This window comes from Poeciliopsis prolifica, unplaced genomic scaffold (genome assembly GCF_027474105.1).
Source record: "Poeciliopsis prolifica strain line A6 unplaced genomic scaffold, Auburn_PproV2 SCAFFOLD095, whole genome shotgun sequence".
Lineage (NCBI taxonomy): Eukaryota > Metazoa > Chordata > Actinopteri > Cyprinodontiformes > Poeciliidae > Poeciliopsis > Poeciliopsis prolifica.
In genome coordinates this window covers 198,291-220,714 of record NW_026562470.1, presented here as the reverse complement: position 1 = coordinate 220,714, position 22,424 = coordinate 198,291, and the positions used below count along the sequence as shown (strand labels likewise).

The 22,424-nt window shown below is 39.1% G+C and overlaps 1 protein-coding gene across 2 annotated transcripts in view; it reads left to right on the top strand.

The window, feature by feature from the left end:
- LOC129353724 (suppressor of cytokine signaling 1-like) overlaps nucleotides 1-17,014 on the top strand; it is a 33,899-nt gene extending 16,885 nt beyond the window's left edge. For both annotated transcript variants that reach the window (XM_055023079.1, XM_055023078.1), the window contains exons 3-7: nucleotides 2,178-2,270; nucleotides 2,586-4,319; nucleotides 6,395-6,834; nucleotides 10,152-10,339; nucleotides 15,558-17,014. In XM_055023079.1, coding sequence (XP_054879054.1) covers nucleotides 6,616-6,834; nucleotides 10,152-10,339; nucleotides 15,558-15,882 — 732 coding nt within the window. In that variant the 5' untranslated portion in view covers nucleotides 2,178-2,270; nucleotides 2,586-4,319; nucleotides 6,395-6,615 and the 3' untranslated portion in view covers nucleotides 15,883-17,014. The remainder of the gene's footprint in view (nucleotides 1-2,177; nucleotides 2,271-2,585; nucleotides 4,320-6,394; nucleotides 6,835-10,151; nucleotides 10,340-15,557) is intronic.
- The last annotated feature ends 5,410 nt before the right edge of the window (nucleotides 17,015-22,424 follow it).

Below are 22,424 nucleotides of genomic sequence, written 5' to 3'. Positions count from 1 at the left end.
ATTGAAGCTGAAAGTGGAAACAATATGCCAACGAGAAACTTGAACATGCCATCTGAACTGTGGAAAAATGGTGGCAGCATCATACTGTGAGAATGATTGTCAGAGTTAATGGACCTCACCAAGCTCCGCCCACAACCGACCTAGAAAATCTGACGTGGCCACAAGTCTCACAAACAAAGCCTCGGGCGCTTTGTTTCTGTGTAAACATGGGGTCTTCCACTTGGACAGATGGAGTATTTCTGAGTCCATTATTGGATCATTTTCACCAAATAGTAGCTACAACAATGGACAGAGGAACTAACAAGTTCATGGCATCTTTTTTGGATGACATCAAGATGTTTGAGCCACGATGCCTCCAACATTATGCATGGCAAAACACTTTCGGTCGATGAGGAAAACATAGCATCAATGTAGGGGACAAGATCTCTGATGCCTTTTGTTCTTTCAAGGCTGGGTAAGTCGGGCTTTATTGTTTTGTAGGTTACTTTTGACATCAGCGGGTTGATTCCTGTTGTTTGTTGGCAAATGTTTGAGTGTGCCACGGACTGATACACTGGACTTGGTCCTACAGTGGCTAACACAAGTAATGCCTTTTCTGCTAAAATAAATAAAATCTTTACTGTATGTCAGATACACATTGCACATTGATCTGTTTAGCTAATGTAAGATGGTGTAGCAGACAGGCTTCAAGGTGTAGAATTAGTATCAGTACTGCTGTTATGCTGTTCTAGCTAAAAGATGTTCGTGATTATTGATATTATTGATTTTCTTTCATTCAGACAGAAAGAAATCAAATCAATAATACTTACACCAGCACAGACTCCTTTGATCTTGTTGATCCTATGAAGGTTGAGCTGCTCATGTGGTTTTGCACAAGCTTTGATCCAAGCAAGTCATTCTGCTTCTGATTTGGAAATCTGTGAATTTTAGAACCACAAATACGATCAGGATACCTGACAGCACCAGTACAGATTCCCCACTGGAGAACCATTCTGTTTCCATTGTCGATGCGAAAACTTTCTGCCGCTTTCAAACGCTTGCATGATCATCCCTCAGGATAGTATTTAGGCCAACATTTTAATCAGGCAGATTAAAAGAACACCCAACCCTGAGTGAGCGAATGATAATGCAAAATAACTTCATATAAAGGAGATGAATGACTTTCAGTAGTGTGATGCTCTTCATCTCCAAGTGCTTGTAGTTCAAAGTTAGGTGTGAGCATGCATGTTTAAAGCGATTATGCATCTGGTCTACGAGTGACATGGCGCAGTGAGGGCAATCCCATGATGCAACAGCCCCTTATCAGGGCCCCAGTGTTTTAGGCCGGAGGGTTTCCGTTCACACCAGATTGTGTTTGCTGAAGCTCCTGTTGCATGCAGAGCTCTGCCTATTTTAACACATAAAATCCAGAAAACATGAACTTGTGGTGGCAGCATGATGCTGTGGGAAAGGATTTTTTTGAGCAGCAACAGAGGGAAGCTGGTAGAGCTGAGTCAGAGGGGCTGAATAAATGTAAGCCACACTTTTCAGATTTTTATTTGTAAATTAAATTTAAAGGTGAATAGACAGCATAGACTTTAAGAATGCAATATTCAAAATGTAGTAATTTTCAGGATTTTTGCATAAATACATTAGAAAATTGGAGAGAAAAACTTTTGACTAAAGTATTGGAACACATAAGTTGGGCCTCAGACACAGTTGTCAGAACAACACGTGAAACCTTATTGGTCATTCCTGACCATCACACAGACATTGATTTACTCTCTGACCGTCTGTCCTGTTATCTCAGAGCTTTCATCAGCTCAGAAACAGAACAGCTAATGAACAGCTAATGAACAGCTAATGAACAGCTAATGAACAGCTAATGAACACGCTCAAGCCTCTCTTCTTGGACATGTCTGCTTTAGTGACAGAGGGAGGAGAACCAACCAGAACCTCTTCTTCATATTCACATCCAGCGTCAACACTGACGACTTCTTCCATCTGTTGCTTTCACATTCAGTTTGACGGTGTAACTGCTTTGCTTGACGGTAATCATGTTTCATTCTGTTCAGGAAATGATCATGTTACCCTACTTCTTTAATTGGTGTGGTTTACAGGTTTTTTCTTTTCATGCTTTTAACTTGTGATTGATATCTGTTGTTATTCTGAGAGGAGAAATCCTTTATGTGTTTCAGAAGCAGCTGTTTGGCATCGAAGGACCCTCATCTGTGCAGCTGACCGGTTGGAGGAAATACTTCAATTGCTACACACTGCAGGGCCGCAGAAATGTACATAATGCACTTCAACACAGCACATATTTAAAACATGTTTCCAGTTCTGTATAGCAATTTATGAAAAAGAATTGTTATTTTGTACACTAAAGCCATTAACTTCAGCTTATTTAGTTGGGATTGGATGTGAAAGGGCATCACAAATATAAATATATATATATATATATATATATATATATATATATATATATATATATATAATTATGTACTGTGTTGTGCTGGTCAATAACAAAATAGCCATTGGTCCAAAGGGTATTAGTTGTTCTGCATGTTACTGTGTATGAATCAAGGAATTGTCCTTCTGTGTTGCAGTGTGTCTTGGCTACTTATGGAGTCCTGGTGGTCACAGCTGCAGTTTACCTGATGCACAAACAAAACAAAGATGGAAGGGAGAAGTCTGCTTCCACGGACTGAAACTCTGATTCCCTTTTTCTTGTTATGTGAAGGAAATAAGATTGTGGAGTGATTTATCATGTCAATAAAGGCTGCACTCATGCTTCTCTGATGATTGCATTTTTGAATTCAGGTTGAGCAGATCAAGATTTTAGTGTTTGCTTTTGTGCTAAATTTTGTGGATTGTGATTTCTACCAATTTAGTTTTCTTCTATGGATAGTTAGAATATATTTAAGTTAGTTGGAGCCGAAATTTGTAATGAATTTTTATATTTGGAATTGTTTAGATTACATTGTTAAGTGTTAGACCCTCCCATTAATTTGAGTAATTAAGAACTCACCAGGTGTTGAAGGGACACCAGACCAAGTCTTGTAAATTATTTTTTCACCACTTTTTAGAGTTTCAAATATCAAATTGAGATTTTGTTTTGTTTTGTTTTCGACTAAGTTACAAGACATCTTAGTAATTATTTTGTCTCTACTTTTGTCTGTAAGTGTGTGCAAATCAAACCACCTGTTAACATTCACACCCTTTAGTTGGAAATTGTGGCTTTTGGGAGGTAGAAGCCGCGACAGGTTTCCTGGTCATTTTCTCACAAAACGCTCATCTCCTGTGACTGTGGTTGTTTTCTCATGCCAATCACCAACCCTCCCTCTGAAATGTTTTTGGCACATTGTTGCATAAGACTGATGTTGAGCAAAAAGGAAAGTGATAGTAAGTTTGCTTTTTATTGAAGGTCATTTCATTCATAGTTTGCAGATTTGCAAGAACTAATTATTCCCTAAGTTTTATGCATCGTTATGTGTGTGTTGACCTTTTTTATTATGAACAGCGTGCAACACTTTGGACAAGTGGATACACTGACATGATGTGCAAGAAGTAAGAACCCTCAGCGGCCTCAGAGTTCTTCTCAGGAACTCGGATACAAACTCATTTTAAAAAAAAGAAGTCAGAACAGAAAGCTGTGGTTGGCAGCCACATATTTCAAACCACAGCCTTTAGAGTTTATTTCACTTTTTAACAAATATTTTGGCCTTTTTTACCTTCCATTGAGCCAAATGTTTATGCTAGAACTGAGAAAATTGGAACAGAAAAGGAATTGTAAAAAACTCAATTCATTTTTGAGAATTTCCTGCAGTCAAGTTCCCATTAGAATGGCTTTGACTCACCAAGTCACACTTTAAAAGCTTAGATTGGGTTCATTTTAGTTGATTTGATTTTATGTTTGAAAAGTTCACTTTTTAGTGAACATGTTGGTTCTAACATGTTGGAACCAAGAGAAGAACCCATTGCTCTCAGTTGGTTCTGGGTAAAGGCTTGAGCTTTTATAATGCCAGTTTTTATTCATCTTTTTTAATCTTGGTCCCAAAAAGAAAATGTATCAATTTGAATGTTGTCTTTGCATTATAGATGTATAGTTTGCTTAGCACCGCTGCATCTCTAAGCGATAGAATCACAAATATGAATGCTGGAAGATCACGTGATTTAGGAGAATCAGCCGCCGAGAAAGAGAAAGTGAAACTGCTGCTGGTCCAACACCTGATCTGCAGGCTGCATGACTCCGCCTTCAGGAATATAGCAACCGAAGCTCGAGGTTTCTGTTCAAACCTCTTCAACCTCCAGCAAGCAGCCGCCCAGAGACTCTGCTGTCAGTGAGTACATCCCAAACTCTTTCTTTTCCATTTCGATCAACATGCTGTTAAAATGCATTTGCGGAGTGACGTGTCATTAGCGGTATCTGAGGGCATCTGAGGTTAGAGCAGCACTGACACATGAACTGGATTTCACATTTGAATGGGAAGTTACAGAAAGTACTTTTGAAGTTCGCAGCTCCAGCACTTGAACGCCTCATGAACTTGTTTGACATCATGAAAATATCCAACCTCCCCTTCAGAAAGCAGGGTTTCATAGTTGTTGGGTTTTTGTTTGTTTGGTTTTTTAAGAAGACAGAATCATTCAAACTGATCCAGAAACCTAACAGAGAAATCTTTATTTAAAAACTAAAAGCTTCAGTAACAAGTTGTGTGACACAAAAAGGTCTTGGAATGAAAGAGTTACTGAGAAGGATATGAAAGCCTGATTAAAATCTGCAGCTTTGAGATTTTACTGGATGCAAATAAAAGTGAAACCAAACTGCAGTTTGTTAGTTAGAGAAGTTGTAAAGCGTCAGATTTCTAGTGGAAAGCTCGGATGGCTTTCTGCTGGACTCTAACTGTCCTTTCAGATCAGAGTTCAGAACAGGACAGTAACTCTGAGCGGCGGAACCATACTATACAAACTGGAAATTGAATTTTTCATCCATTGGATCAAAGCTCATTTTGGTGTGTAATGCACTAACCAAACAGGTACCATGAACTTTTTCCAAAGATGAATAAAAGTTAATATCATATTCATAAAAGGAAATGTTTCGATTTCAGCTAGCTTCAAAGCTACAGCTTCTGTCGAAGAACCTCCAGCATCTTAGTTCCTTCTGTGATGACCTTAGAAAAGAATCCTGGAAGATCAGAACTGAGAGAAATTCATAAATCCATGCATCTCTGAAAATTTACTGCTATTATTTTTCACAAAAATGTTATTTATCAGGATTTTTTATGACTTGGAGAGAAAAGCACGTCTTTATCTCGGTTGTTGCGGCACACATTAGTCCATTTGAGAATCCCTGTCACATGTTCAGCTTATTCAGGACGCAGCAGCTGGAGCTGCAGACAGGACCTGACCTTTCCTACCCTCAGTTTGTCGACTTCCTGCGCATCATAGAATTCATTATAAAATCCTTATGTTGGCTTATGAATGCATAAAAAGTCTGAAAAATGTTCAACTTTCTGAAGATGATAGTTTGATAGTTTTAGAAGAATCTCATCATACAAATTTAAGCACTTTGCTAAATTTTTCCCAATACTTAAAATATCCAACAAGTTTCCACTCAGTTATAGTGCTTTTGTTGTGGGGGTTTGTTTTTTTTCAATCATTTTTGGGGGGTTTAAAATTTTGGGCAAAATAAAGTTTTTTTCAAAAGAAACTGCATAACTGCAGATACATTTGGTATTATATTTTGATATTCCAGATTATTACCATTTATCCATCAAAGCATGCACTTCTAAGCTTCATATGACTTTTGTTCAACTCATGCGGTTGACGTGTTTGTGGTACAAAACATGCTTGGAGTTTTTAGTTTTTAGGTCTTTATCTAAAAGTGAGATGAGAAAGAAAAGTACATTTTCAGATTTTGAGCCAATCAAGGAATAATTTGACAAATCTGATCTTTTGTAGACTGACTGGTGCATCTGTCACCTCTGCTTATTTTAGCTCAGGCACTATAACATCTAAAGTAAAATAAAAGTTATTGTCTTCTGCCAATTTTAGATAGCCTTTCAATATTTTTTGCCATTCAATACACAGCTGAAGATGTCTAAACTGCAATGCTTGAAGCAATTTATTTGCCTTTTTTCAGTGTTCTATAAATTGCTGTAAGATTAGACCTTTACTGCAACTCATGTCCTCTCAAATGAAATGAGCAATGTTGTTGAACATCATCATTCACATGGCAGAGTGATGAAATTAACCGCTCAAAGTTTAGAATTGTTGAGAAACTAAAACCCAATGAGCGCCAGGCGGCATGACAAACAGGAACGACTGGAAGCAGTGATTTGTTCCTATCAGTTTTCAGCAGACAAAGTTATTTTTATAGTAACATCTGAGATTTTCTGTTTACGTTCCTTTGTTGCAGATCACCTATGTTTCACTGGAAGATCACAGAATACATCCAGGCTCTGCCCTTCTCTCAGAACTTTGTGTTAGAGCCCGGTTCACACTGAAGCTTCATGGAGCTTCAGAGAGGACCAGGCTGCCGATGAGCGAGTGGGAAAGAGCCGATGATGGAGAGCCTGCTTGTGAAAACTGACGAAACCGGTGCAGTGGGCGGTCAGGAATAGGATTTTCCATTCTAGGATGGTCAGAGACAGTCTGCAAAGAACGTCTGATCAGAACCAAAAACGGGAGCCAGCAGCTGAGCCACAGAATCCGAGACAGAACCCAGAGGAGTCACATCGACCCGAACAAACAGCGGAAAAAATTAACGCAGAAAGGGAAGACCCTGCAGGATCAAAACTCGACTTTCTGCTCTGGTGCAAGCTCAAATTGGAGGAGGAGCCCGAGTCCTGGAGGCTGGTCAGTGTGCAGTTTGATTTGTGCTTTCATTACTGCTGAGAGTTTAGACCAACAATAGAAACGGAACGAGTGAAATCAAGAGAAAGAAACATTTCACTTAGCAGGTTGTTATTTATTTATGCTGTATAACAAAAGGATATTACTATACATACATAGTAATGATCAATTCTGTATTCTTATTGAAGATATAGTTCAGTGTTTCAGCTGCTAAAAATACTTTGTTTAATGTCCCACATGGTCTCTGGAAGTACGAAGCGTTTGAGTCTTCCCAGGTCTGGATGAGAAGATAAAAACAAGTTAGGAAAAAATTCACATTTCCAGCCCTTAATATGTATTAATTTAATTCAATGCAATAAAAAAACACTTTCTTAATCCCATAATGAAATAACCTTTTCCAAAAAGCAAAACATTGGACTCTTTGGAGAAGCAGCCGCCCAGACTTCCTCCTGACTCTCCATGCCAATTTCCTGCCTAGTTCCTGGAAATGATTGTCTGTACAAAAATATTTAGTGAAATAGTAACAGGAATAATTTAACAGTATTGGTTTTTTGTTGTTGTTGCAGTTCCTGAAATGTTGAACACATTTTTTTGTAGGAGGGTCTTTATTCGAAAGCTTGCAACATTCATCAGAGTGAACTTCAAACCTGATCGCAAAACTTTTATCTGCAAGCCTTTTAGCCCCATTTAGAAAATACTGTATTGTTTTCTGGTTGTCAGCTACAGAGAGGCTCTCAAAACAAACTATGAATAGAAAACCGAAAGTTTCACAGAATTCAAGAACTGAATTCTTCAATTCAAACCAAGAATTCAAGAATACTTTCACATCATGCCAGGAACGATGGGAAAGTAGAAATCAAAGTTTCTGTTAATGTTTAAAAGGCGTGTCTGAGATTTCAGTTTGGCAGATCAGCATTCCTCATGGCTACTGTTAATGTTCTTAGAAAGAGAAAGTGTGTCTGCAGAAGAAGCTGAATGGAACAAAACTATAGTAATAGGGTAAAGATTATTTCATTCCAAATGTCAGAACAATAACCAAGACTTTGAGAAATCACAGCAACAAACAGAAATACTTTAAATGAAAAATAATTCATTGCTGGAGAGCACAGACTTTTTTTTTTACTTGTTTTGCATTTTGCAAATATATATGACAATAAAACAACTCATCCATGTTTTCACTGACTGAAAATCTAAAAATACCTACAAATATTTCTTGAGTTTCACATAGAATAATGTAAGAACTTGTATTTCTCTTTTAGATTTCTCATTTTCTGCACCTAAATGCTTCAGATAATCAAATAATGACAATGTCAACAAAGACAAACCACAGTTTTTAAACAATGATTTTATGTATTGTTGAAGAAAAGCTGCATAGTCCTATGTCAAAAAGTGACTGCTAAACGATTTACAGCTTCACCAGCAACACCCAAACACAAAGTATTCCATGGTATCTCCCTGGCAACATGAAATAGACTAAAAGGTCTAAAATGAAAACATTATGAGCCAATCTGAAGAATTCAAGAACATCTCAAAAACAAAATATCAGTCTGGAAAGGATTGCCAAGCCTTTTCTAAAGCTTTGAGACATCACGGTGAGAGTTGTTCTTCATTGGTGGATAATGGCCGACCAAAATTACTCCACGAGGAAATCTTGGAATCAATTGAACACATTCTCCAAGTCCACAAAACACATGTAAACCAGTAGGGCGAACTCCCATGCACCCTCCAGGACCCTGCTGAAGGTATAGAGCTGGCCCAGTGTTCCATGACCAGGACGAAAGCCATACTGAACCTCTGAATCTGAGGTTCGACTATCCGACTCCAGGACCCCCGAATAGACCTTGGTAGGGAGGCTTAAGAGTGTGAACCCCCCCTATAATAAGAGCACACCCTTCAGTACCCCTTTTTGAACAGGGGCACCGCCACCCCAGTCTGCCAATCCAGGGGAACTGCCCCCAATGTCCATACAAGATTGCAGAGTTGCGTCACCCAACGGAACCTTACAACATCCAGAGCCGGAACTCCGGCCAAATCTCATGCACCCCCGGGGCCCTGCCACCAAGAAGCTTCCTAACCACCTCGGCGACCTCGTCCCTACAGATGGGAGAGCCCTTCCCAGAGTCCCCAGTCTCCACTTCCTCAATGGAAGGCATGTTGGTGGGATTGAAGAGGTCTTCGAAGTATTCTGCCCACCGACCCACAACGTCCCGAGTCCAGGTCAGCAGCTCACCATCTCCACTGTAAACAGTGTTGGTGCTGCACTGTTTCCCCCCACCTGAGACACCGGATGGTGGACCAGAATCGCCTCGACGCTGTCTTTCTCCATGGCCTCTCCAGATTCCTCCCACACCTGAGTTTTTGCCTCAGCAACCACCCGAGCCGCAAGCCATTTGGACTGCCGGTACCCACCAGCTGCTTCCCACAGGCCAAAAAGGCCCAATAGGATTCCTCCTTCAGTGTGACGGCATCCCTCACCAAAGCTGTCCACCAATGGGTGCCAGGGTTGCCTCTGCGACAGGCATCTCTCTAAAACCGAGTGTCCAAGATGTGGCCGCAGCGCCGACGAAACATAAATAATATAGATTTAATATCAGTTATTGGCCATAACAGCATAACATCAGCACAAATTTTCAAATCTGTGCATCACTAGTTTTTGTACTAAATTATTTAAAAGCTGTATTTTGTATTTACTCAAGTTACATTTGTCCGTTGTAAAAACGAAAAAATTATGTATGTGGCAAAAACAGAATAAATCTAAAGGAGCGTTTCTCGTGGCTCATGATTTTATTCTCTTTCAGTTGCCCTGAACAGAATTGTCAGCATATGAATAAAGTTGTAAAAATAGCTTGGAATATTAAAAAGTCCAAAGTGTGATTATGTAAACATTTTCTCCTGGCTTTTTTTAGTAAAGAGCATGTAACTCTGTGTTGATAAAACTGTGTTTTAATGTTTTGTCTTTGATGTGTGGCTGCTGAGTTTGGACAAAGTCATATGTGGTTTTTAAAGTTGGAAAAAACTGGATTATCAAAAATGACTTATTATTTCATTTGTAACAAGACATTGTCCCCATGTTACAAATTAACATCCGTCACCTTAACATTAAATATCTGCCTATGGAAGAAGTACATTTTCATCAATATTAAGAAATTATTTCCTCAAAACAAACCCTATATCCTGCTGAAAAGTTACTTTCAATGTATTATGTCTTATTCCATGTGTACTAAGATATTTGCACTAGAAAGTAGACCAAAAGACTTGGTATAACAACTCGCTAGAACACAGTCACAATTCATTGAACTGTTTGTTTTGATCTGCCGTAGCCAAAGACAGGAGCTGATGCTGACGGCTTGCCCACACACATCCGTCCGTTCACCAGCTTTGCAGAGTATCGTCTGGTCAAACTCACCTACCTACAGCTGCAGGAAAGTGATTTCTACTGGGGGCCCATGACCATGGAGGAAGCTCATCAAAGACTCAGTCACGCAGCTCTGGGAACTTTCCTCCTCAGGTAGCATCACAGCTTCATTTCATTCTTATTCCTGGTTTTACTGCTTTTATTCAGATGAGTCGGGGGGACAGCATGAGCTGAGGAGGACTTCAAAAGTTTAACTATTTAAAAACACTTTTCATTTGTTGGCTGATTTTTTTTTTTTAGGTTTTTTTTTAGGGTTTTTTTTTTTTTTTTTTTTTTTTTGTAGGCAATTCAAAGATTCCTGAGCAGGTAAATATGTTTCAGTGACATTTGATCTGAGCTTCATGCCACATATTGACCAAAAAAAGCTGTAAATAATTATTGTTCATAAATATAATTATGCACTCGAGAAGCTAACCCAGCCTATGATAGAAAGTGCGCTTTTTGTGGTTTCTGATTTTGCACAGATCATTTTGCATCGTGGTCTTTACTTCCAGTTTGTAACATATTTCTAGTGAAAAGTTTTCTCTAGGACTGACTGCATCATGTTACAATGCCAGGGTTTCCCCCGGTGTACGCTGGGGTCAGCGTTGCTTGTTTTTGTATTTCTAAAAAAGAAAAGGGAAAAAAAATCACAACTTTATTTATTTCTTTATTTATTTTAAATAAGCCAGACTGCAAACATCTCTGCTGTGCTGGACATATCACGAGCAGGGCAGAATCGTTCCTGAAAAATGGATTTATAGTTGGTGAATTGAACAGAGAATGAAGCCTCTTGGCTTCATGGCCATATATCTTTTCATACCAATCAATCACCCTCTGCCTCGCGCTGCGTGCCTGGATCTCTGAAGTTTACCTTGGCATGGAGCCCAGGCCTCCTTTCACTTAAACTGGACACAGGTCCATCTGTGTGGATATTCATTTCAACCCCTCAGGTTAAGAAGTCATCTTTCTCCAAAGACTTCATCAAGATACGAGTCAAGTTTAAAAGCCACTGCATTTGCTCTACTTAGTTCAATGTGAAGCTCATAAATAAACTATAGTTGCGCGTTTAGAGGTGCATGTTGAAAGTGCACTGAGGCCCCTTTTCCATCAGCGTTTTTTGTGGCTGGCCCTGCTTTTTAGGGCCCTGCTTTTTAGGGCCCTGCTTTTTAGGGCCCTGCTTTGGAGGAGAGCCAGCCGGGCCTGGTTTGGTGGGTGACGCGAGCTTCGCTCCTGTTCGCTGACTGGCCGAGGGCGTGGTCAGACGGAGCAGCAAACAGAGGAGAAAAAACATTTCAACTCGCTGCAAGACGAAAATGATGGACGATACGAACAAGTGGTGAACAAAATGCCAACTTTTCTTTGCTGCGGATTTCAATATTCAATGGCAGCTGAATATTGATGGATCTGTGAGGAATGAGTTGCTTTTGTCAACGTAGCGGAGAGAATGGAAAGCCTCGTTAGCTGCTTGGAGACCGCAGTGACACTGACTGCTGCAGCTGCCGTCCCGCTGCAGCTGCCGTCCTGCTGCAGCTGCAGCCCACCAGGTGAGCAGTTTGGAGATTTATCTGTCTCCTTTTTACTATATTTAAGGTTGCATACATACAGTTTTGAAAGACTTTGAAATGCAAAGTCTGCTGTATTTTTATTGCTCAGACACAACATGCGCATTTTCTGAAGATACTCAGTTTCACATTCCTCAGTTAAAAATCACGTCCATATTGTGCAGCATGTTGCCTTCATGTGGTTTGATGTTTTATCTTGAATCTAAATGCTTCCATTGTTTCTCATCTTGCTGTTGCATCAGAGTTTCTCCCATTGTGAGATAATAAAACATGTTATATGATATTCTATTATTGTGAAATGGCTACATATCAGTTCTCTAAACGATTCTGAACTATTAATTGTTGAGGACATAAAACCAATAAACCTGAAGAAAACAATAGTGGTATGTATGTCTGCATTGGTCTAAAACTAACAACATAATTAAGTTTTGTCTGTAATTTACATAACTATTCCAGTTATTCATAATTCTCCATGTCTGGATGGTAAAAATTGTTTGCATATATAAAGCAACATGTCAGTTTGAAAGAATTCCTTCTGTGTAACTTCCACATCAGTAACTCTGTCATCTCTCTACGTTTATGTGCCTCAAGCTGTAACATCTGGTTTGTTCTCCAGAAGAAGAGGAACATGGCCGACATGATGGAGAACCACCAGGAGAACCCACAGAACAACAACTGGATCTCCTTCAGCAGCGACCAGCTGATGGCAGAGCTGCATGGAGTCCAGGCAGACCAGAAAATAAAAGTCAACAAAGTCTCTTTTTTATATTCTCTCCACACATTATTGGACAAACTGCAGTTTGTTTGGCATCAAGGTCCTAATACAATCCTCCCAAAATGGGAGGAGCTTTCGACCGAGAGAAAATAACATGATATTATATGTTATTGACATGTGTCAATAATTACATGTCAATATGTTGACACATTATTAATACATTATTCATGTATTAATACCTGAATAATGTATCCAAACATTTTGACATTATTATCAGGGTTGCTATTAAAAAGAACCCAAAATACAAGACATGTTTGTTAGTTTCTGCTGTGAACATTATTCCATCCACTCACTGTTTAGTTGTCTTCCTGGAGAATCTTCAATCTAAGAAAGTTAAAAAATGTGTCCATACCTGTCACCTTAATGAGTGACAAGTTTTTATAGTAGTTTAATACAAAAATCATCATTAGCTTCCCCTGCATCATCTGAGCCACCTGCTTTCCTCCCCTGCAAGCTGGAAATCAGGTCTCCTGCTCGCTGCGTCGCAGCTGTTCTTGAAGACTTAGAAAAATCACAATCGGTCTCTAAAAAATAGCTCAGCTCGTTGCTCTGCGTTAGGTCGCTTAGCAATGAAGCACAGCACGTGGCTCCTGCAGGCGGGGCGCGATACCCCCCACTGTCAGGAGGCGGCACCCTGCAACAGAGCCCAGTGGAGTTGTGGTTCAGCCCATGGAGGACTGTCGCTCTCGCCCCACAGTCACTAGTTTATGTAGCGGTTATTAAAAACTCAATACACACTAAATGTAAATCCACATAAATTAAATGTCCCGTTTGTCCCTCTGTGTCCAGCAGAGAGACACAGTGCAGTGGATTTAAGTCCTCATGCAGGGCCGGTCCAACGCTGCTGAAGCCTTGAGCAGAATAGATTTAGGGGAACCTACAATCCTCCGATGGCAAGACGACTAATCTACCATTCAGCCACAGTCGCCCAGTGCAAATAATTGATATTTATTTAATTGTATTTTTTTATTTGTGGTTTTTAATGTTCTATAGTTGTGGGTTTAAATTGTTGGCAATGACTTCCAGTAACATAATTACCCAGTAATATTTTACATTTTCTGTCAACTTAACATCTTTTAACACAAAACCATGGTGAAGGAGCGCCTTCACCTTTGACCACGGGGATATCTAGAACTTCATTGCTACAACTATATTTGACAAAAGTTTCTCTTTTAATTAATTTTAACAAATAAAATATTAAATCAATTAGATTATTGTCATCATAAAGTAGCTCTTTAAACTACTTTTTATTTTTATCCATGCACATTGAAACATTGACATTATCACTGAAGAGACTGAACTGAATTGAAAGTGCAGTAGAAAATTTGACTACTGTTGTCTGTCTGTTAAAATATTTATCAGTTTAACCACACCAGTGCTGACTTTGTAAGCTTGAAATGTAAAACTGCACATCTTCATAAACGTCTAAGGAAATGTTTTATTGTCTAAAACCAAACATCTCACTTTTCCAGGTTTTCATATTCAGGGTATTTTAAAATATGCTTAGAAATATGAACTATGGGGCATGCTGTGGTGGCGCAGGGGTTAGCACGCCCCACGTTTGGAGGCCTCAGTCCTTGACACAGACGTCGCGGGTTCGAGTCCCAGTCCCGGCGACCTTTGCCGCATGTCTTCCCCATCTCCTCGCCCTCCTTCCTGTCTGCCTACTGTCAAGAATACGAGCCACTAGCGCCGCCAAAACTCTTTGGAGAAAAAAAAAATGTAACTACAAACTGGTTGTGCTTCAGTGGGATCATTCACTGAAGCACAACCAGTAAGCTAACTTCATGCCCGCTTGGTTTTATCCAAACATGTGCCGTCGGTCTGACTTTCTCATCTCATCTTTTCACTTGCGTTTGTGGCTCTGCAGTGCTGGCTGCAGCAGATCATGTGACACGCTGCTTTGAACCAAGTAACCCTGCAGGGAGAGACTTTAGGGAAAGCAACTAACCTCTTTTATTTGAGCAAGTGTATAATTTGAGCTAATTACGCATTCAATCGATCTGCTATTGTTTGCTATTTTAGCATCAGTTTCTTCTGGTCTGCTGAAGAAATCTATTGATGCACCTTCACCCAAATTAATTAAGCCTGGCTCGATATAGCTGCACCCCCTGAAACGGACAAAGAAAGGATGAGCTATGCCAAGCCTAGCTTCATCCTTCATCCTGAATTTCTGAATCCTACTTTTGAGAAACAGGCCAGTGTTCAATTGCTTGTCCACACAAACCACAAACCAGCAGATCCCACAGCAGCAGTTCAATGCTTTAAGCATCCAGATCACTGAAGTCTAAGGTGAACATCAAAGTGAGAAAGAAAAGGGGAATTAAGTGATTTAAGTGAAGCTAGTCATGATTGTTGGTGCCAGAAACTGCTAATCAGATGGGATTTTACTCAGAACCATATCTCAGTTTCACAGAAATTATCTGTCCAGTCTGATCTCAGTCTGACAGAAGGCCTTTGAGTCAACTGATGCTGTTCTGAAGACAAAACAAAGTCAGACTAAAGTGGTGTACCTAATAAAGTGACCAGTGAATGTAGAGTTCCTTCAGAGGTTTGTGGGTCATAAAGCATGTTTTCTGTAGGCCTGTTAATGTTAAAGCATTGACACTTTAAAGATGATTCTAAAAAGCTTAACGTGTTAATGTTACATCATGCAGGTTATCTGAGAAATGAACAGTGGAAGTCAATATAACATGTTAAACTGACATTAACTTACTAGTATTTATACAGAACAAACATAACGGGTCAAAACGGGCAGATACTGCAAAATATCTATCAAAATATTTTGCAATACCTAGAAAGTATTAAAAACAATTAATAGTGGACATGTTTTTTTTGTTTAAAAGCATAAACAAAAACATTTATGTTTATGCTTTTAAACATAAATGTCTTTATGTCTAAACCCTGTTTAACCCTTCCATGCTAACAGTAAGTTTAGCATGTTCCAGCTCTGTCATCAAGAACACTGATCTGACGGTCCTGGTTTTCACAGGGACAGCGGCCAGCCCGATGTTTTCTTCACTCTCAGCTACCAAAGTGAAGACGGCCCCACCAGCGTCCGCGTCCAGCTGAACAACCTGCTCTTCAGCCTGCATGGCAGCCAAAAATCTTTCCCTTCGCTGTTCGCTCTGCTTGCCTTCTACACCAGCTCCCCCTGTAGGCTGTCTGAGCCCTACCGCAGGCAGCGGCCTGAGCGCCTAAAACACATGTGCAGGAGAGCTCTGGTACGAACCTACGGTGCCGAAAGAACGTGCACCTCACCTGGACTCAGCCCTGATATTAAGGCTTATGTTAGTGCGTACCCATACTGTACATAGACAAACCTGTGGATGCAGTGCCTTTTTCTGCATTTAGATGTCATTTATTAAGTTAAAAATTGTGTATTTGTTTTTGTATTTTGCTGGAGACAATTTGGTACCACGTCTAATGAGAAAACAGATTAAAAGTTTTTTATTTATGATTTACAACATCATTGTATGCTTGACGGTTCAATCATCTCCATTTCATCTGACTGTTCGGTCTTGTTATTAAAATTTAAATGAAAAGGAAGTCATAACAAGCTACACTAATCATTCCAGACATTTTTCTTTTACCTTTCATATGACATCTACCATGTGCTTCAACAGAACAAGAGAAAACCTCTGGCTAAGTGCAGATATGAGTCTGATTTATTCCTCAGAAGCCAACAAATTTGGAGTCTCGTTTTCACAGCAGAACGTCACAGGTTAAAGGTCATATGATGGTGAAAGTTGTCAAATTGATTATCTAGCTCTCGTCTTTTTTGCATCAGAAAATCCAGACATTTTAACAAGGGTGTAGATGTTTAGCTTCACTGTTTTAAAATCCTGAGGCAAATGTGGAAACTTTTTTTAGGTAGCATGTTGCCTAAAAACGTCTTCAGGCAACATGTTGCATATCTATACCTCATCTTGCAATAATATAGAGAAAATGAGAAATGCCATTGCTGCAAGTGTCTTTACAGTTAATAACATTTGATCTGTGAACAATAACAATCTGTAATATGCTTAGTATTTTATTTCAGGAAAACAAGAACATAATTTTCAAAGCATCTCGTGGTGAATTACATAATTCACCATGAGCGACATGTTACAAATTAAGAAATTCATATATTTTCTGTCTCATGCAGTGTTTTTATTTTGTCTCATTCAGAATGGACAGAAAAATGTTTCTCTCCATTTTTGTGGACATGAATGCCTCATTTGCATTAAGGCATTTGTAAAAACATTTCTTTGTTTTTTGGCAGTTTTATTTTTCTGTTTGGATTTGTTTATGTTTCAGTGTTGAATTTTGTTCCATTCTGCTTTTGTTTTGTATGTTATCTTATGGACAAATCAAAAAGTTATGCACTGAACCCTAAGACTGCACTTTGGTTATTCTAGTTGGAGACATTACATTTAGTTTGTCTAATGTGTGCAATTTTAAAACTAATTCAAAACTTGAATGAATTGGTCATGTTCTTGTGTTTGTGAAAATGTATATATTGGTACCAATGCAGCTCTCACACAAGCTTTTCTGAAGGCTTTTCCATTTTTTGGACAAATGAAGCTGTAATTTTTGGCTAACTTTGTATATTATTGCAACCATATTTATTTTAGGTCATGCCAGTTTTACTTTGTTAATATGAAGCCTAGGCGTAAATTCAAACTGATTACAACCTATCGGAGATGGCCTCCTCCTCCAATCATCAAGCGTCGCTCCCTTGATAAGGTCCAGCTGTTCATCGGTTTCCGCTCTTTGGCTGAGCTTCAATCAGGCTGCGGCTCAACCTCGTCATGGCTTTACGATTTCACGTGTCTTCAGTCTTTCATGGAAATACTGGACTTTTTCTTCTTTTTATTCAGGCTGGAAAAAGTTCCCGTTGCGCATTTGGCACAAATTTCTGCTCTTACCAGGTCAATCTCACTCAGCTCTGGGATAATCTATCCCCAAACCCACTTGTTGCAACTTTGCATCACAGGATCCCCTCCAGCCGCCTTCAGTAGAATGTGAACCTTCAACCTCGGTGGGATTCTCCTTCCTCTGATCCAGTTTCCAACTTCTCATCCGGGGTTTATACAGGAATCCCAGAGTTGAATTTACTGCTTTTTTACTATCTGAACAATATTTTTACTACTGACACAAACTCAAGCCAAATTCGCTCCGATTTCCTCCATTTTAGAAGATTGGTGATCGGTCGATATCTACGTGAAGCCGATCTCGTCCTCTGATCTTTTCTACTTGAGCGAAGGTCTATAAATCAGTCTCTTCTGCTCTGCAGTGAGAGGTTTGGCTGATGGACCGGCCCAAACGGTCCGGTCTGCAAGCTTGTAGTTACCAACAGAGACCCCACTGTTACCAACTCAGAGACTTTATTCTCATATTTAACAACGTTTCAATCAAAAATGCCACCAGCTAAAATCCAAATGGGCAGGTCAAACATTTTACAGACTGATCATCTACGATCTGAGAGAAGCTGCAGTCGCTTCACTGACCCATGGAAGATAACAGCTCCTGGAAAACTTTATCCCACTGACTTGAAGGTCTGACTGACTTTAACTCTCGTTGAAAACAGGAAGCACTATTTTTAGTGCTCATCCTAAATTCATAAAACTTGGGATTTTTGTTTTTTAAAAGAATATCAGTAAAATGGAATAACATTCCAGGTTTTATTCTACTAATTGTCAACACTAGGACATAACAAGGTTCAAAGGTATCATATTTCACAGGTCATTGAAAGGTTTAAATAAAACATCCCTGTTGACACAGCAACTGTCCGACCATCCAGCTGATCAAAGGATCTGATCAACCACAGCTGTGATCAGATCATCATTTTAGAAGCAAACAAACATCAAGCCTGAAAACATGAAACTGTAAAGAACTGAATGTGTTGCCCTTTGTGTGGGAAACATTTGCAGCTTTTATGATGTTGGACCCTCATACATAAAGTGGAGCTGTTTGTTGCTATGGCAACCAATCTGTGTGTAGCTAGCCGACAAGGAAAGTGAAGGAGGAAACGAGAGGTTTTGAGTTGTTCTTTATGTTCCCTTTGCTGCGGCACACTGCTCTAAATTAAGAAGGTTTCGTTTAGTTACCACATAAACTGCAGTTTGATCCTCTACCAAACCTGAGAGTTTCAGGAGGTAAGAATCGATAAATGACATGAAAAATCAACCTTGTGAACTATTCGAATGGCTCTTTTGCGTAATCTGCATCATGGTTGAAGTGAAGTTTTGTGAGTGTTGCCCAAACTTCCATTAGTCTTCATTTTTGGGAATGAAATGGAAATTATTGTATTTTACAACTTAAAAAAAATAGGTGAGGTGAGTTTATTTTGTGCAGCATTGGTGATACACAAGGCAGTGGAACATATTTTACAGAAAAACAAATGAAGAGCAAAGTAAAAAAATACTTTAATAGACAAAAATTGGGAAAAGAAATCTTCAGCATTTCAGATAAAGAGAAAAAATTAATTCAAAGGAATTAAAATTCACTTGTTTCAGGAAAGTTGCTTCATTAAACAATTGTTTCCAATTGTTTAATGAAGCCACTGGTTCTGTACATGCCCCTGCAGCCCCCTGCTGGGTTCCAGGGGGCTGATGCCTATCTCTCTAGTGGTAATTGGGCAGGAGGAGGAGTAAATCCTGGACAGGTTTCCAGATTTTTACTTTGCAACTTCCTCAGTGAGATCTTTGCAGAAACACCTTTGCAGTGCCTGCAGTGCCTGCAGTGCCTGCAGTTGGACGGTTGAACCCGCTCTGCCTACCTTAACATTTTCCATAAAGTAAAAAAAGAAAAGAATAATTTCTGAAATTTTTATTATCGAACATTCTTTACAATGAACAAAATTGCGGGGGAAAAAAAAAGATCTTATGTGTCAAAATGTCTTGTACGCAGTGCACATCTGAGTCTGAGGGGGTCAAAGGGCACGCCAAAGCTTAAATCATATTGGTCCGTTTGCTTTTGTTTACTTGGCAGCTTGGTGCTTTTTCTGGAAGCAAAAAATGAATGAGCAGTTTGAACGTCCCGTCGCTCTTAGAGCGGTTGAGCTTTACCGTGTTCGGTTCTGGCGGGTCCAGTTAGCAGACGTCTGCCGCTCTTCCTGAGCGTCGCGCTAAGACTGGGATCAACAATTGAATCTAGTCGAAATGTTCCCCAAAGAGTAAAAATGAAGCAAACGTTGCTTCACCTTCTCCTTGGACGTCTGGCACCAGCTGAACCTGGGAATCAACATCCTCAGCTTTCGCTTAAATGTCTTTACTATTTAGCATCGTTTGTTTAAAAAATGGGTTTTGCTGTTTTCGTGGTTTAGGTTTGTGTTGGTTTTGTGCGGTTGATGCGGTTGGAGAGGTGCAGTGATAGTTTAGATCGTCCGATCTGTCAGACATTTTTTTTTCAACATCTGCTGGTGTCATCCAATGGGAGAGGGTTAGGCTCAGCTTTTAAGTTCGCAAAATCACAAAAAAAAGCTAATAAACAGGCGACCCGCCAGAACTGCACACTGTAAAAAGCTCAGGCTGATCTTAGAACAATGGGAGCTTCAAACTCCACTCATTCATTTCAGCTGACAGGAAAAGCAAACTGACCAATAAGATTTAGGCTTTGGCCTGCCCTTCGACCCCCACAGACTCACACTGATGTGATACAAGATGTTGTGGCACAAAACATCTTTTTCTCCTCTTCACAATTTTGTTAATAGTAAAGAGGGTTGATAACTATTGTCAGTTGTCCCTAACATTAATGTGACCAGGCAGCATTTAATCATATTAATACCTACATATATATATATATATATATATATATATATATATACTATTGTTATGAAGGCTAAGCCAAGAAATTTTCTGTCCATATCAAACAAGTAGCCCTTTGTGTTACTCTGTTCCTGTGAATCAGCTCCCAGTCTCAAAAAGGTTGGGCTACACATTTGCCTCAGACATCAGTCCTGAGAGTTTTTACAGCCTGCAGCTGAGTGGACCAAGCCACCATTAAACAGGTAAAAAAAATTCTAATCAGAAAAACAAGAACATTATTCATCTAATTTACAAACTCATCTACATAATGAAATGGTCTGAAAAATAAACCATGTAGTCGAAGATAATTCAAAAAGTTACTTCAAAGAAAAAACAAAGTGATCCTTCAAAGAAAACCCTCTAATTGGTTGAACCCAGCAAGATAATTAATGATGTCATCAAGCAGGAAACACTGGGCTGGCCCCTCCCATAAATCTACAAGGATAAACAATGGTGAGTAAAAAAGAAACCAAATACCATGAATATACTGTGAAACAAAATAAACAAATTTAACCAACAATCCAAAAGTAATCATTTTAACCTAAATATATAAATAGATGTAAACTGCAACATAATGCTAACACAAACAAACCCGGGATAGTAAGTGAAGCAAAGTTGCAAAGTAATGTTTAAATTGAAGCATTATGACCAGCTACAGAAAGTAAATGAATCAGAAAGAAGAATTCCACCTCGGTCACTTCTTAAGGTAAATTGATTGTGCTGGATATTATTTAGGGGGTATCAGAGTAAAAGGGGGGTGAATGCAAAGTAAAAGACACAATTTAGATTTTTTTGTTTAAAAAATTGAAAACAATACAATATTTGTACTTTGAAATTATTCTTTGTTTTGTATTACTCCATCACAGAAATCCAAATGACAGCATCCCAGTGAATGAAAAGGGACCATTTCATTTTGAAGTGAAAATGGTTCCTTTTCACTTCAATACCTTCTACCTTCCAAAAGTACTCAGAGTTTTGAATACTTTTGGAAGGTACTGCATCTCAGTTTTCTGCAAATTTCTAAGCTCAGGTCTATTTTAGAAGAAATGATTTATAAACTTTTTTAACAGTGTATATTTTTGTGCTGTCTGATCATTTGACATTTGGTGTGAGAGACCCCGTGCCCTTATAACTGGGTCAATTACATTAAGCTGACTGGAAACCTTTCTGTGCTCTATATCAGCTCTGCAGTATGTGCCAGTGCTCACTGCCAATTTTGTATTTTTTTTCTCAAATCATATCTTCAGTCATCTGCTCTACTTCCTGTCCTAAATTTGACAGAATGGTCCCTTTTCACTTAAATTAGCACCAAGAACACACACACACACACACACACACACACACAAACACACACACACACACACACTCACACACACACACACACACACACACACACACACACACACACACACACACACACACACACACACACACACACACACACACACACACACACAGCACTCAAACTTTTCTGATTCTCCATTTCTCTCTCTCATTAACCTTAAACAAGTTGTTAACCCTCAGTGCAGTTCATGTCAAGAGCAATCTCAAATTCAATTAATGAGAACATTATTGAAAAGTTCATTTATTTCAGTAGCAGAATGATGATTTCAAGCCTTTTTTGTTTTGACTATTTTCTGTTTAAAATTGATGAAAACACAATACATAAGATTAAAATATTTCCTGAGATCAACAGCAAAACATTTTTCTGCAGAAATGTGGTATTTATGATAATAATAATATTAATTAATATTAAGCTTGTTTAATGCCTGGTGCTTTTTCCACTGGTATTTTTAGTGTTTGGGCTTCATTGGAAGGTATTTGACTGAAGTGTTCAAAGAACTGTGATTTGGCTACAGCAAACAAAAATGAATCCAGCTCATATCATGAGCTCATACCATGAGCTCATATCATGAGCTCATACCATGAGCTCATATCATGAGCTCATATCATGAGCTCATACCATGAGCTCATATCATGAGCTCATATCATGAGCTCATATCATGAGCTCATACCATGAGCTCATACCATGAGCTCATATCATGAGCTCATATCATGAGCTCATATCA